The 16,941-nt window shown below is 45.4% G+C and overlaps 1 protein-coding gene across 1 annotated transcript; it reads left to right on the forward strand.

Moving 5' to 3' along the window:
* The first annotated feature begins 4,001 nt into the window (after positions 1–4,001).
* On the forward strand, positions 4,002–5,700 carry LOC123092638 (fructose-1,6-bisphosphatase, chloroplastic-like). The gene is made up of 4 exons (XM_044514448.1): positions 4,002–4,510; positions 4,612–4,830; positions 4,918–5,424; positions 5,519–5,700. Exons 1-4 carry the CDS (start codon positions 4,085–4,087, stop codon positions 5,594–5,596), a joined length of 1,230 nt encoding a protein of 409 aa, XP_044370383.1. The 5' UTR covers positions 4,002–4,084; the 3' UTR covers positions 5,597–5,700.
* The last annotated feature ends 11,241 nt before the right edge of the window (positions 5,701–16,941 follow it).

Raw genomic sequence — 16,941 nt, forward strand, 5'->3', positions numbered from 1 at the left:
GCCGCCGGCCGCCGCCCGGCCCCGCCTCCGCGCCGCCGTCCGTCGCCGGCTCCAGCTCCGGTCAGATCCGGGTCGGCGCTGCCAGGATCCGGCCGTCCCCGTCCCACCGGTGCCTCCCCCGTCCTCTCCGGCCACCGCACCGCCCCGTCTTCGGCGATCCTCGATTCGCGTGCCCGAAACCCTAGATCTGGGATTCGGAGGTGAAAACTCCCACCAAGTCTTTTCCTGTCATGATATGTGGCTCTATTCATCGCATCATAACTTCATGACCATAGCTCCGTTTCATGCATATAACATAATAAAATGTTAACCATGAGATTCTCTTTAATTTGTTCCATTGTGGCATGTCTGTTTGAGCTCATCTTGATGCCCAAATCATCGTTGCAAAAGTGCTATATGATGTTTACTGCTGTCTGTTAACAGAACTTGATGTTTTGTCATTTTTGTTGCATTTGATGTGTGCATCTTATGAGAATGAGCTCTACATGTGTTTTGAATTATTCCATGTCTTCTTTACAAAGGTGCTTGCCATGAATTTTTGTGATTTATTTCGTGACTAGAACAAGCATGCAAACTAGGCTTCGTGATATTGCCGATTTCAGTCCCTGTTCTGCTGTTATTTTGATGCCATGAAAACCTGATGCTACAGAGAGATCCATACTTATTTTGAGATACTTCATTAAGGATGTTTTGAACATGTGGTTATGCTCTATCCATCCATTCCCCTGTTTGCAATTATGGAGTAGGCTAGCATGTCATTTTCTTACTCTACTTTTGCTATAAGTGTTTCCTGGCAGATTGTTTACATGTTATTCAATTTTGCCAAGGTTGTTGTAGTTGATCCTTGCATGCTATGAGCTTGTTCTTGCCATGTTTAGTTTCATAAACATGTCTTCTTTCTGTTGCTATGATTATATTGTCATGCAATGACTTGTGGTGAGTGAATCGAGCTCGCAAAGATGCCTTCATAATTCTGTTAATGCCATGCTCTGTTTGCTGAATCTGTTAACGAAACTTGCTATATTTACATGGGTGCCATCATATCTTCTGATCCTGTTTGGCTCATGGTCAGTAAGAGACTTTTGTTTTATGCATTTAGTAGTATCATGCCATGCCTTAAGTTCCTAAGATATGTTAATGTAGCATGACGTTTGCTTGCCCTAAACATTGCTTCCTGATGTTGTTTCTGCCATGTTCAGTATTTTCACTCAGTCTGTGAAGTTGATATCTTTTGCACTTTTTCCATGCTTGTTTGAACCTGTTAATGTGTGAATTAGCCGTATGTCAGTGTTCATCTTTTGTCAAGCATCTATTGTACTTCACTTCCATGTGCTTTTTTGATATGTTGGGGTGTTGTAGCGTAGTTTCTTGATGTACTCTAAGTAGCATCATCCTGTTAATCGCAGATTTGTGCCATCCTTATTTTGCTTGCCATTTGCAAACCGTGCATCCGATTTCGGTGGTCTTTATATCGATTTCAACCGAAATCATCTCATCTTTCCAGCGGCATACTTGGTTTTACATGTTGATGCCTTGTTCATCATTTTCCTTCCGGAGCACGCATATGCATTGCATATCACATCTCGCATATCATGCCATGTATTGCATCATGTTGCTTGTGCATTGCACCGTGGTTGATTGTGATTCCATTGCTTGTGTTCTTGCTTTGGGTAGAGCCGGGAGACGAGTACGTGCACGAGGAACCTGTTGAGTACGCTAACGAGGATCAAGCTTTCGACAACTCTGAGAACCTTGCAGGCAAGATGACCATACCCTCGATATCACTTCTATCTTTGCTTTGCTAGTTGCTTGCTCTACCTACAACTTGTTTATCATGCCTCCCATATTGCCATGTCAAGCCTCTAACCATCCTATCCTAGCAAACCGTTGTTTGGCTATGTCACCGCTTTTGCTCAGCCCCTCTTATAGCGTTGCTAGTTAAAGGTGAAGATGAAGTTCGCTCCTTGTTGGAACATGGATATTTTAGGATATCGCAATATCTCTTGTTTAATTAATGCACCTATATACTTGGTAAAGGGTGGAAGGCTCGGCCTTATGCCTGGTGTTTTGTTCCACTCTTGCCATCCTAGTTTCCGTCATACCGGTGTTATGTTCCTTGATTTTGCGTTCCTTACGCGGTTGGGTGATTTATGGGACCCCCTTGACAATTTGCTTTGAATAAAACTCCTCCAGCAAGGCCCAACCTTGGTTTTACCATTTGCCACCTAAGCCTTTTTCCCTTGGGTTTTCGTGAGTCCGAGGGTCATCTTTATTTACCCCCCCTCCGGGCCAGTGCTCCTCCGAGTGTTGGCCCAAACTAGAGCACCGTGTGGGACCGTCCCTTGGCAACTTGGGTTACGTTGGTACCTGTACGCTTCGCTTATCCGGTGTGCCCTGCGAACGAGATATGTGCAGCTCCTATCGAGATTTGTTGGCACAGTCGGGTGGTCTTGCTGGTCTTGTTTTACCATTGTCGAAATGTCTTGTAAACCGGGATTCCGAGACTGATCGGGTCTTCCTGTGAGAAGGTATATCCTTCGTTGACCTTGAGAGCTTGTGATGGGCTAAGTTGGGACACCCCTGCAGGGTATTATCTTTCGAAAGCTGTGCCCGCGGTTATGAGGCAGATGGGAATTTGTTAATGTCCGATTGTAGAGAACTTGACACTTGACTTAATTAAAATGCATCAACCGTGTGTGTAGCCATGATGGTCTCTTTTCGGCGGAGTCCGGGAAGTGAACACGGTTTGGGTTATGTATGAACGTAAGTAGTTTCAGGATCACTTCTTGATCACTTCTAGCTTCTCGACTGATGCGTTGCTTCTCTTCTCGCTCTCACTTGCATATGTTAGCCACCATATATGCTTAGTGCTTGCTGCAGCTCCACCATATTACTTTTTCCTACCCTTGAGCTTAAATAGTCTTGATCTCGCGGGTGTGAGATTGTTGAGTCCCCGTGACTCACAGATTCTACCAAAACAGATGCAGGTGCCGAGAATACCAGTGCAAGTGACGCAATCGAGCTCAAGTGGGAGTTTGACGAGGACCTTGGTTGTTACTATGTTTCGTTTCCTGATGATCAGTAGTGGAGCCCAGTTGGGACGATCGGGGATCTAGCATTTGGGGTTATCTTCTTTTCTTTTGGATTTGACCGTACTCGGTCTATGAGTGTATTTTGAATGATGTATGAATTTATTTATGTATTGTGTGAAGTGGCGATTGTAGGCCAACTCTCTTTATCCCATTCTTGTTCATTACATGGGATTGCGTGAAGATGACCCTTCTTGCGACAAAACCTACAATATGATTATGCCTCTAAGTCGTGCCTCGACACGTGAGAGATATAGCCGCATCGTGGGCTTTACAGTTTGATAGAAGCTGCCACGTACCTACGAAACATGATTGATTATTATATCCTTATAATTGAAGTTTATTTTTGTATAATCTTATTCAATTTCAGAAGTTGTGAGTTCCGTAACACCTGTAATATTGGCCCAATCAAAGACCAAGTTTCTTGAGCTAAATTTAGCTATTTTTCTTTCGAAGAACTATTTTAGCTTGGACCTCGATAAGTGCCACACGAGGTGCACGAACACATGACAAACTCTGAACGTTTTTTGTCGCAAGTTTAGTGACGCGAGGATGACAACTTTAGTTATCAAGCATGACAACTTTTTTTGAATGTCAAGTTTCATTTTTTTTAAGTTTTTTTTTCAGATGACAAGTCAGGGCTGAAGTGCTTCATGGCACACGCGTGGCACTTATCATTTGAGTTTAGCTTTGATAGCGAGCGTAATCAATAAATCATCATGTAATGTATATAAGGCGTTTTAGAGACTTGATCAAGGTTGTATCTACGATCCACGAAATATCTAATCTCCAAAGGTACGCGAATCAGACTGAAGCGAGCGACGACATCCTCACAATTCTCTCCCCAATCCACACATTCGCCTCCAGCCCTCTCTCAAGCCACACAAACCGCAGCCCGGAACCAATGGAACAAAACAAGAAGCCGCCACCACCACCACGGTGCGCGCCAAGACAAGGCAGGGGAGAGAAATTCGTCAATCCGCAGCACCAAAGCAATGGCCGCCGCGACCACCACCACCTCCCGCCCGCTTCTGCTCTCCCGCCAGCAGGCGGCGGCTAGCTCCCTCCAATGCCGCCTCCCTAGGAGGCCCGGAAGCAGCCTCTTTGCCGGCCAGGGCCAGGCGTCGACTCCGAATGTGCGGTGCATGGCGGTCGTGGACACGGCCTCGGCGCCGGCGCCGGCGGCGGCTAGAAAGAGGAGCAGCTACGACATGATCACGCTGACGACGTGGCTGCTGAAGCAGGAGCAGGAGGGGGTCATCGACAACGAGATGACCATCGTGCTGTCCAGCATATCCACGGCGTGCAAGCAGATCGCCTCGTTGGTGCAGCGTGCGCCCATCTCCAACCTCACCGGCGTCCAGGGCGCCACCAACGTGCAGGGCGAGGACCAGAAGAAGCTCGACGTCATCTCGAACGAGGTAAATACTAGGACGTAGCAAATTAAGTACATAATTAACTAGACGAGCGTCGAACAGCAATTACTAACTGAGAAGGATGTACTGTACGCACGCGCGCGCAGGTGTTCTCGAACTGCCTGAGGTGGAGTGGTCGCACCGGCGTGATCGCATCGGAGGAGGAGGACGTGCCGGTGGCGGTGGAGGAGAGCTACTCGGGCAACTACATCGTGGTGTTCGACCCGCTCGACGGCTCCTCCAACATCGACGCCGCCGTCTCCACTGGCTCCATCTTCGGCATCTACAGCCCATCCGACGAGTGCCACATTGACGACGACGCAACCGTACGTAGTTAAGACCTGAATTTCCCCTTCTCCGTCCGCACGGCTCACTCGTGCGCTAACAGAAATTTGCTCGCCTGGAGCGTGCAGCTTGACGAAGTGACGCAGATGTGCATAGTGAACGTGTGCCAGCCAGGGAGCAACCTGCTCGCCGCCGGCTACTGCATGTACTCCAGCTCGGTCATCTTCGTGCTCACCATCGGCACCGGGGTGTACGTGTTCACGCTGGACCCGATGTACGGCGAGTTCGTGCTGACGCAGGAGAAGGTGCAGATCCCAAAGTCGGGCAAGATCTACTCCTTCAACGAGGGCAACTACGCGCTCTGGGACGACAAGCTCAAGAAGTACATGGACAGCCTCAAGGAACCCGGCACCTCCGGCAAGCCCTACTCCGCGCGCTACATCGGCAGCCTCGTCGGCGACTTCCACCGCACCATGCTCTACGGCGGCATCTACGGGTACCCCAGCGACCAGAAGAGCAAGAACGGCAAGCTGCGGCTGCTCTACGAGTGCGCGCCCATGAGCTTCATCGCCGAGCAGGCCGGGGGCAAAGGTTCGGACGGCCACCAGAGGGTACTCGACATCATGCCCACAGCGGTACGCTTGTATGCAACCACTAGTGCACTTCAAAATTAAAATGCGCAGTTGAATTGGAGATCTTAATCCGCTTTTGTGGATGCGTTTTGTGCAGGTCCATCAGAGAGTGCCTCTGTACGTCGGGAGCGTGGAGGAAGTGGAGAAGGTGGAGAAATTCTTGTCTTCGGAGTAGAACCAGAACGAGGGATACACCGGCTGTTTCTTCCAAGAAATTATTGTAACTAATGTATAATGTAGCCCTTTTTTTGTAATGCGGAAAAAATATTTTTTTTTTGACGAAAAGGGGTTTCCCCCCACCCCAACTTTATATAAAGCCAAGGCAAAACAACCAGGCACGGACGGTTAACAACGCTCGCGACAGAGAGTAGCTGCCGCAGATGAAAAGGGTTTAAAAGACTGCCTATTACAAGTTCTCGGGTAGTTCATACCAATAGACATAACCAGGGAGTAACCCACTAGCTAACATGAAGATCAAAGCTAATAAACTAGCAGCGACTACAGCCCAGCAACACCATATTGGAGGGAAGCACTAAGATCTCCACGCAATTCTAAGCAATTTCCCTATTCGGTGGTCCAAAAGCCGTAAGCACCGGAGAAGTAGCGCACCCTGAGCTTCTGAGTATAATATTTTTCATTTCTTGATCGTCGCCCCCAACAGGTCCAAGACACACCGTATACTTCGCCATCTTCGCCCCTGAAAAACAAAATCATTTCGAAAAAGCCATAAGCTCCACAAGGCAGCAGTAGAAACAATGTTCAAGGCTTCAAAATGTTTTCTTCTCTTCCAGAAGGAAGTCAAACGATCAAAAGAGTTAGGAACATCAATCTTAAAGATATCAGCAATTAGATTCCAAACACTTTCAGCAACAATGCAATCAAAAAACAGATGCTGGATAGTCTCAGGTTCGCAGCAAAAGACACACATGTCCTCAACATGCCTACACTTAGCCAAATTATCTCTGGTCAAGCTCTTGTTATAATAAATCAGCCAAAGAAAAACATGTATATTCGGTGGCACTTTGATTTTCCATATATCATCTTTAATGACAGAAAGAATCCCTCCAAAGTTAATTGGCTTATAAAAGGATTTGACCGAGTATTTGTTAGAAGAATCTAACATCCAAAGAGGTTGATCTGGAGAGTCAGACAGACAAACAGGTTTAACAATCTCGATAAGTTCCTCCCATCTTACTAATGCATTTTCTGTGACACATCTCCTAAATGTTAACCGCAGCTCACCATCCACCCAGACCTGTGCCAGGGTAGCATCTTGCTGCTGGCAAATATTGTAGAGGTCCCAAAATGCAGTTTTTAAAGAACAATCTCCTGTCCAAATGTCATGCCAGAAAGCAATGCTTTTCCTACCCCAACTTTATATAAAGCCAAGGCAAAACAACCAGGCACGGACGGTTAGCGCTCGACGACAGAGAGTAGCTGCCGCAGATGGAAAGGGTTTAAAAGACTGCCTATTACAAGTTCTCGGGTAGTTCAAACCAATAGACATAACCAGGGAGTAACCCGCTAGCTAACATGAAGATCAAAGCTAATAAGCTAGCAGCGACTACAGCCCAGCAACGCCATATTGGAGGGAAGCACTAAGATCTCCATGCAATTCTAAGCAATTCCCCTCTTTGGTGGTCCAAAAGCCTTAAGCACCGGAGAAGTAGCGCACCCTGAGCTTCTGAGCACAATATTTTCCATTTCTTGATCGTCGCCCCCAACAGGTCCAAGACACACCGTATACTTCGCCATCTTCTCCCCTGAAAAACAAAATCATTTCGAAAACGCCATAAGCTCCACAAGGCAGCAACAGAAACAATGTTCAAGGCTTCAAAATGTTTTCTTCACTTCCAGAAGGAAGTCAAACAATCAAAAGAGTTAGGAACATCAATCTTAAAGATATCAGCAATTAGATTCCAAACACTTTCAGCAACAAAGCAATCAAAAAACAGATGCTGGATAGTCTTAGGTTCACAGCAAAAGACACAGGACATGTCCTCAACATGCCTACGCTTAGCCAAATTATCTCTGGTCAAGCTCTTGTTATAATAAATCAGCCAAAGAAAAACATGTATATTCGGTGGCACTTTGATTTTCCATATATCATCTTTAATGACAAAAAGAATCCCTCCAAAGTTAATTAGCTTATAAAAGGATTTGACCGAGTATTTGTTAGAAGAATCTAACTTCCAAAGAGGTTGATCTGGAGAGTCAGACAGACAAATAGGTTTAACAATCTCGATAAGTTCCTCCCATCTTACTAATGCATTTTCTGTGACACATCTCCTAAATGTTAACCGCAGCTCACCATCCACCCAGACCTGTGCCAGGGTAGCATCTTGCTGCTGGCAAATATTGTAGAGGTCCCAAAATGAAGTTTTTAAAGAACAATCTCCTATCCAAATGTCATGCCAGAAAGCAATGCTTTTCCCATCCCTAGGGACCCATCTATAGAAGTTCTTAACAGCTGCAAGAGCCCAAGATAAACTTTTCATGAATGGAGAACCAAGAACCACCCTAGTATTAAAGAAATTAGGACAGGTGGTGTTATATTTATACTTCAGAACTTTCTTCCAATCATGGTCCCTCTCATCATAAAACCTTTTACCCCACGATGCCAAGAGGGCCATGTTAAATTCCCTAAGATTGGGTACCCCCAAACCACCAAACTCTTTTTTCCTAGAGATCAGCCCCCAGTTAGCAAGGTGATATTTATGAGAATCCCCCATGTTACCCCAGAAGAAGTGAGACATTTGAGAAGTAATCATATCAATTGCCCATTTGGGAAATTTCATAATAGACATAAGATAAGCAGGAATACTAGCAATGCATGTGGTAAGCAAAATCAATTTCCCTCTGTAAGATAGAAATCTTCCCAACCAACCTGAGATGTTTTTAATAGTCCTATCAATAATGGGTTGAAGGTCCTCCCTCCTCAAATTTTTAAAATGAAGGGGGACACCTAAATACTTAAAGGGGAAATCCCCCAGCCGGCAGCAAAAGACTTGAACAAATTCATTAGACAGCTGTTCAGAGATATTAATAGCATGCAAATCACTTTTATGGAAATTAATATTCAAGCCAGACAGATTTTCAAAACATGAAAGAATCCACTTCAAATTCTTGGCATATTCCAAAGAGTTCTCCAAAAATAAGATGGTGTCATCAGCATATTGCAGACTGACCACACCACCTGGGAAGGCATGTGGCAGAAGCCCACGAATCAAACCAATACTTGTAGCCTTTTGAAGCATTTTTGAAAACACATCAGCAACCAAATTAAAAAGAAGGGGTGAGTGAGGGTCACCCTATTTCAAGCCTTTCCCCCCAGAGAATTGGGGACCGTTAGAATCATTAATCCTAACTTGAAAAGTACCTTTATGTATGGTGGATATAACCCAACTCACCCATTTAATACCAAAGCCTCTAGAAAGAAGCATCTCTTTCAAGAAATCCCAACTAACTCTATCATAGGCTTTCTCATAGTCTAATTTAAGAATCAAGCCAGCAGTCCCAGATCTATGAACTTCATGAATGACCTCATGAGCCATAACTACACTTTCCAAAATGAATCTCCCTTTGATAAATGCAGTTTGATTAGAGGAAATGAGCCTGTCACATAAGGGAGAGGCCCTAGTGGTCATAGCTTTAGAAAAAATCTTAACCGCACAATTACTAAGGCTAATAGGCCTGAAATTCTTCATGTCTCTAGCCATAGGGATTTGGGGAATAGGGTAATAATGGCTTGGTTGAGCTTATAAATATCAAGGGTACCACTTTCAAAATCTCTAACCATCCACATAAAGTCTTTCTTAATCAAGTCCCAAAAGGTTTGGTAAAATAGAAAGGACATACCATCAGGGCCAAGGGCACCACTAGCATAAGAACTCATCACAACCTGTTTGATTTCCTCCTCAGAAAAAGGTCTCTCCAGATACTCTCTCTCATCAGTATTAACCATTTCATCCTCAGACCAGAAGTTAGTATCCAAATGAATATCAGGTTTGGGTTCAAAGGCAAATAAATCTTTATAGAAAGAGGTAGCCACCTCAAGCATCTCTCTGGTCGAAGTGACCACCCCATCAGGACTATTCAACTCAGAAAGATGGTTCTTTCCGTGTCTGTGATTAGCCAGTGCATGAAAATAAGCATTATTCCTATCACCTTCTAAGATTTTTCTATCTTTGGACCTCTGCCAAAGGGCAGTTTCCTCTTTCTTCCACAGTTCATCTAGCTCTTTCTTAATCTCTTTCATCCTGTCATAATCAGTAACAGATAATTGATGAGTTTCAGACATGACATCCAAAATATCAAACTCCAGAAGGAGTGCCTTCTTCTTCCTCTTAAGAGTTGCTTCCCTATTAATACTCCACCCCTTAGTTTTCTTCCTAAGATTCCTAGTCTTAAGCATCCAATTATCAGCTGAGGATTTGACTGAAGACACAGAGTTCCAGGCTTCCACCACCATTTGATGAAAGTCTGGTTGTGAGAGCCACCATTTCTCAAACCTAAAAGGCTTGGGGGTGGTTGGGGCTCTGGCACCAGTATCCAGGACCAAGGGAGTGTGGTCACTCCCCACCCTGGGAAGAGCAACTAAAGTGGAAAAAGGAAAATGGGTATCCCAGCTCACACAAATGAACACTCTATCCAATACAGCAAAGACAGGGGAAACCTGGTTGTTAGACCATGTAAAAACCCTATTGGAGATAGAAATCTCCATCAATGCCCACCTATTGATTCAATCATTAAACAGAAAAACAGTTTGTTGATTAACCAAACCACTACTCTTCTCCTTATCATTCCTAACCAAATTAAAATCTCCACAAATCATAACAAGATAAGAACCATTAGATAAGGTATCATGCAGTTCAGTGATAAAGTCTATCTTAAATTCAGGGTAAGCAGACCCATAAACCAGCACCAACTGCCAAATGAAGCCATCAGATTTATTTTTAATGGTAGCAATAATGGAGAACTTTTGATTAATAAAACCAACCACTTCAAAGCAAATTTTTTTGAAACCCACAAGGATCCCTCCTGCAGTATTATCAGCTGGCAAAAAGTGCCAAACAAAATTATCAAATTTATCTATAGACTTGAGGAAACCCTCAGAAATGATTTCTCTCTTAGTTTCTTGAAAACCAATAAAATCAGGATTAGATTTAGCAATGGTATCACACAGGCACTGAATCTTCCCATGTTGCCCTAAACCTCTAATGTTCCAAATAAGGCCTATCAAATATATTTGAAGAATTCCAATTGGATTGTGAGGTCAAGGCGTGTCAATTATTTGTTGTCTCCTACAAATGGCGAAAAGGTAATAATGGTGTCGATCCCAAACATCTGAATACACCATGAAAAACCGAGTGTCTGTTTAATACCAACCTGAAGTAGAAAGCAGCTTACGCAAGGGTGGACAAATACCAAATCGGATCAGAAGTGAAGTGTTTTGCTATACAAATCTTAACCGCTGTTTGAGTCGCAAACTTGACAAAATGCCACCTATTTGGGTTTGGCCTCCACTTATCAGTGATACTTGACAGGATCATTCTGTCACATTTCACTGCCTAGCTAGTTGTAACATTGTGACAATTTTGGTACGCCAACATTGGCAACTTCAAGACTTCAATTTTGGCAATTTTTAGGGGCTCTTCTACTACACCCAAAATTAATATGAGCCGTCCATTTTCATTGATGCAATGACCAGTACACAATTTGATAGTCCAAAACCAAGACCGGACGGAATACTTACTTGAAAAGTCATGGAGTACCTAAGGGGCAAAATGGTAATCACATCGATCCTGTCATTATTACCTATGGGCCTATCTTAGTATTTTGGTTGCCCCTCAATTATGTATGGGAAATCCTTCTTATCTGTATGCTCCTAACATAATTCTCACTTGATTGAACCCTAATTAATGCTATAACCTATGATCTTCTTTCCTGGCTCGATAGCCTTGTGAGCGCACGACTCGTCGATCCCTACGAAGTCATAAAACTGGACATTGCACCGTCGTTTGCTCAAGGATAGCCGACAAGAGCATGTGCTTGTCTTGCCCTCATCGGCTCATCCTCGGTAGCGACGATAGGGGCAGCGAGCGGTGATGGGTGCTCACATCTGATAGACAAAGGCCAACAACAGCAAGCGCAGACTCAAGGGTTTGACGGCCTACCGTGAATACTTTTTCTTATAGTCTTCTCAATTTCTGGTTTTCCTAAATTGTCAATTTATAATAGAGGATTATCATCATTATACTTAATTTATTGATTGGTCCAGTGTAGCGTTCTTTCTTGCAATGTAGCACCACAAACACTAATTTGTAGTTTCCTTGTTATTATGGCAAATGTAAACTTTTACTTTTTATATTATATTTCATATTGGAAAAAATAGCTTTTCATACTCATGTTGGAAATCCTACCTCCGCCGCTGAGTAGGATAGTTACAGACGGCTGCCACAATGCTAGCTGTGCTACCGCGATCGTCCCCATACCTATGAGTCTATGCTAACTTTAACTAACTTGGCCTCCCCTCCTTGAGACAGCAACAACCTGATCTGATACACCCGATGCGAATGTGTCGATATGCCTGAAGCTTGACACCATTTGCAATTGTTTGGCACAATCAGACTTCATTTGACGATTCGGTTATGTCCATTCTAGAGCCAGTTGAAGCCCCTTCCTGGAGAGCAGCAAGCTCTGCTTCTAGCATGTATCCGTAGTTGTAAAGCACTCTAATCGCCGGGAAGATTATCGCTTTTGTATGGTCTCTGAGTAGCATCCCCACATCAGCTATGCCATTCTCGTCCACGACCATGCCATCGACATTAAGCTTAGTACATCCAGGTTTTGTGGGTCTCCATTTCTCAGCATGCAATATAGACCTATGACGAGTGCCAACACCGATTATGCATTGTACAACTTGTATTCCTTTCACCTAGCGGGCCTGGAGGTGTTGCTGCTGCGACAAAAGGGAGGTGACATAGTTGCACGGGAAACACCTGGAAGTTTCGATTGGGATTACCGGTTTCGGGTGCATCATCTTATTACGTACATGCCATGCCCTCCACATGATCATCAATGACATAAGATGAAAGTATCCGGGAGTTTACCGAGCAGTCTCAAGATCCACTCCTGCTCTGAGTTTTGGAGGTCATCATCGACTAGTAGATCCCACACCTCTTTCATAACATTATAGGGATAGCTGTTGGCCACACGACATATATTACACTTGACTGCGTTACCTGTGTCTCAATAAAAAAATTGACTGCATTACTGCCGCACCACAGGGCGGGGGTATAAATAAACATCAGTCAATCAAAACTTAGATATACTATATACCTCAAATAGATATAGTATATCGCACTGAGAATGACAGGCTCGGTGTTTTTCAACTTAATGTGCCAGGTTAAATTACTTGTGTTCTGTGAAAAGAAAATCGCTCAAACATCAACCCGATATGCCAGCTACGTCGTTGTAGGTACACTATTTTGAATCATAGTCAAAATCAGGGGTACAGAGACTTGCTAGAGAGAAGAAAGAGGGAGGATGAAAAAAAAAGCAACACGGTATAGGCACACACTCGCATACACATGTACATTTATTTTTATGAATGCAGGTATGCATATCTTACTCTTATGAGCACCTTCGAGAGATAATTGACGAAGATACCATAGGTGCCTCGTTGTCGATGGCAGACTTACCATTTAAAGAATAAAACAAAAAAATTCTGAATATATCCAAAAACATATGATCACACATAACAAATCTAGGACTCGAACCGGACGAACGAGTTTCGCCAAAAAAATGACCATTTAAGCTATGCTTAGGACGTGTACAGTGGTTGATAAGACAGTCCTATATTAAGTCTCACATCTAGTTTAGAGACGACAATAAAAGTATGTCTAGAATGGGTTATCTTTTAGCCTTATCTTCAAAAACTAACTATTCCTAAAATATTGTGAGACATATTATACTAAAAGATCATCTCTTAAATAAGAGAAGACTAACTTTTGTTCTATGATTTCTCTCTCCTTCACCTCAACGTGCATGGCACTTCTAAGATAGCATTATTATATGAAAAGGGTTTCCCCCGCTTTGTATTACAAAGCAACCATCACCAATACATCCAACGATAGGTGCTGGGGCGGAAGCAGCACAATCACGCCCAAAAAAACAAAAGAGAAAACAGAAAAAGAAACAAATGTGAATAGCGACGGATCAACGAAAATGATGGAGACCCACAACCGCTATGCCCACCGGAGAATTCCACCACACTCCAAGCACTCCGGACGCCGCATACCAAGCAAGACCTTCAAGAAGGATCGCGACGCCGACGAAGCTGCTGCCCGGACAAGTCCTAGGGTTTCCCTCGGTACGCAGAGGGGTGCGGGGGGAAGGGGTAAACCAGACGCCCTTCAGGAAGGCATGGCGGCGCCCAGAGGCGTCACTGCGTCGGTGCCGGACAAGCCGACAAGGATTTCTCCTGACCACCAACCACCCACGACCCCAGACGATCCATCACGCGCCACCAAACACGCCTCCCACCAACATGCGCCACCATGGCCGTGAAGTCCCCATCGTCGTCTCACCGTGGCAAACGAAGCGAGACCGGCAGGAACAGAGGAGGCAACTAGGAACGAGGAGCGGCAGCAACAGCAGCCACGCGGGAGGGGACAACCTCCACCGCCTGTGGCAGGAACCAGCCGGACGCAGTAACAGGGGCAAACCAGGCATCCGCGACCATAGATCGACCACGGGAAAGGGGAGGCGGAGAAGTGGCCCATGGCCACCATCGGCGCTCGTGCCGGCTACAGCTCCCCCCAACCATGTTTCGCCCCCGCGCCGAAGGCCCAGATAGGCCCGGCCGAGCCAGAAACGGGCTCGTGAAGCCCCCGTCGCGGCGCTGCAGTACACGAGCCGACGTCGCCGCCACCCCCCGCACGACTCGCCCTGCCGTCCGCCGGAAATGCCGCCGAGAAGCCCCGGCCAGGTCCGCCCACACCTAGATGGGGCCCAAAAGGGCCCTGATCTGGGCCAGGAGGGCACAGCCGCCAGCCACCGCGACGCCCCGCCGTCAAGTAGCCACGCCGCCGCCACTGAGTCACCCGGCACCGCGCCACCCAAGGAGCCACGCCGCCGCCGGATCCGCTGCCGCCGAAGAGCGCCGCCACCAGCCGCCCGAGCCGTGGCGCTACGCAGGAGGAAAGAACGGGGCCGCCGCTGCCGGCACCACACGAGCAAGGCCCGGTGGCCCAGGCCAGCGGCGGCGGGAGGAGGAGAAGGGGAGGTGGTGCGCTGGGGGTACGGGAAAGGAAGGAGAGGGGGAGGGTAGGGGAGCGGGGAGGGCGAGTGCGACGGCGGGCTTCGGCCGCGGCGGCGGCGCGGGAACCCAAGGAGCGGGACGGGAACCCTAGGAGCATTATTATACATGCATGCCCTTAGATTGACAGAGAAAATGGATTAAATTTGTGAAACAAAACCTGCATCACAAATGTACTTCTGTACCGAAATATATGTCGCTGGAGTAACTGAAGTAGCACGTACCCCAATTAGCTCGCAGCACATGCAGACGTGTCAGTTCGAGTCCAACAATGCCTACTAACTTAAGATAATCTACTATATCCATCGATCGTTACCCGTAATAAACACAGTTGCTGTCAACTGACGCAGCTGAAGTTTCAGAGGAGAAAATCGATCTGTCCGGGTCCAACCGACCAAAATTAATTTAGGATTAAGCTCACCCAACGCGGTTTCGCATTCGGACGCCAGCTGCCTCCGGAACGACTGCGATATGATAGAATTTTCAACCGACCGAATGTTTGTCAAAATAAAAATTGGGAAATAATCCTAGCTTGATCCACTTATCGGGAACGAGACAAGCCGTCGGTTAATCAGGTGCTCGCCACATGAACAAACCGGAGCGCGCGTGGCGCAACGCTGGCTGCGGGCTGCAGCTACACGTTCGTAGTTTTACTGACGGTGTCAAGTACAAACGGCCGACGTGAGACTGTGTGTGTGTGAGAGAGAGAGTTAACGTCTGAGCTTGCATGCAAGACGTGCCGCTGCCACGCGTTGGATTGCATTTGTGAGTCATCCCATCTTTTCTAGAAGTACCATCGTAGATGCATGCACATCCCTGCGAGAAAAATATTGAGCCGCAGCCCTGAAAAGTAAAAGGAAAGGACTAGTGTCGAGTTTATGACTTAAAATCTGGTTCCATCCACAATCGATAACTGATAGCTGCTCGGTCGGTTTGAGATTAGCGATTAATCAGTTAACTAGATGATTAACTGGATTAATCGATCTACCATTGATCAATAGATTAAATAGAAACTTGCCAACATATATTTAGTTTTTTATATGTTATACCATACTCTCATGCTCTCGGCCATGTAATATACCAAAATATGCTACTATTGATTGAACCCTAATTATTGATGAGCAAGAGGGGATGAGAAGGGTTATGAGGCAAAATTTTGGGCCTTGTTTGGCCACAAGTGAATGGGTCAATAACGATTAATCGGCCTAACAATCGGTTAATCGGTCTGACAGACCAATTAATCAGGCTGACAAATTAACACGATGAATATGTGCTATTCCATTCGGCTACCCAACGAGTAGCGATTAACTGACCCGTTAATTGATTAATCGGACGAATTCTTGAACAGTGGTTCCACCACAAGAAACCTAACCATATGAATTGCACTTGGTTCATGTAACCACCATATTGCTTGCCATAATACATATGAAATACGTTTCATAATGTTTTGAGGCATGATGTTCAGACTTAGAGCTGCCATATCTCAGATATTGCCATGCGTCATATTGTATTAGCCGACTAACCAAGTTGTCATACTGTAGTTGCAATAATACATATGAAATAAGTTTCATAATGTTTTGAAGGGCGATGTTCAAACTTAGATCCGTCGTATCTCAACCGCTAACTTTTCTTCTTCATTCAAACACTTCGACATGCAAAATATCCTTCATCTATAACTGTTCTTGCTTCCGCTTCTCCATGTACTCCTTCCTTGTCCTAATTAAGACGTCGGTCTTTTTTTTTCATCGCCTCCACCTCTTCTTGTCTCTTGAGTATCTCCTTGGCTCCCTTCCTTTCATCGGGCCTACCTGTTGTAGGCATTGGAGTTGGGCTTGTAAGCATCATTTCCTCTTTGTCACCATCACCTTCTTCACTGGTGTCCATCTCCAAAGATGAATTGCTCCATTTTACCTTTTTGGAGGAGCCTAGCCATTCCTTGATTTTTCACGTCTCGTTGTCTCCCAGAAAATCCAACACCATTAGAGGCCAAACCATTTGTCCTTTGAATTGGCATTCGTTGGTACCTCTCTTGAGCTATATTATCCTAAAACACACAAATGCTCAAATTGATGCAAGTGTTCAAAGTAATGCAGATGTGGCAACAAAGAAACAACAAGATTGCTTACATAATGGTCAACTGTGACACTGTTAAAAGGAGTGTGCTTCATTTGGTCCAGACAACCCGCCCAACGAATGCA

This window comes from Triticum aestivum, chromosome 4B (assembly GCF_018294505.1).
Source record: "Triticum aestivum cultivar Chinese Spring chromosome 4B, IWGSC CS RefSeq v2.1, whole genome shotgun sequence".
Classification (NCBI taxonomy): Eukaryota; Viridiplantae; Streptophyta; class Magnoliopsida; order Poales; family Poaceae; genus Triticum; species Triticum aestivum.

Bases quoted from the DNA above. Each gene is read 5' to 3' on its own strand.
- LOC123092638 (XM_044514448.1), top strand. From the start codon at position 4,085: ATGGCCGCCGCGACCACCACCACCTCCCGCCCGCTTCTGCTCTCCCGC. The intron at 4,511-4,611 runs GTAAATACTAGG...ACGCGCGCGCAG, and splicing joins TCGACGTCATCTCGAACGAG to GTGTTCTCGAACTGCCTGAG. The intron at 5,425-5,518 runs GTACGCTTGTAT...CGTTTTGTGCAG, and splicing joins TCGACATCATGCCCACAGCG to GTCCATCAGAGAGTGCCTCT.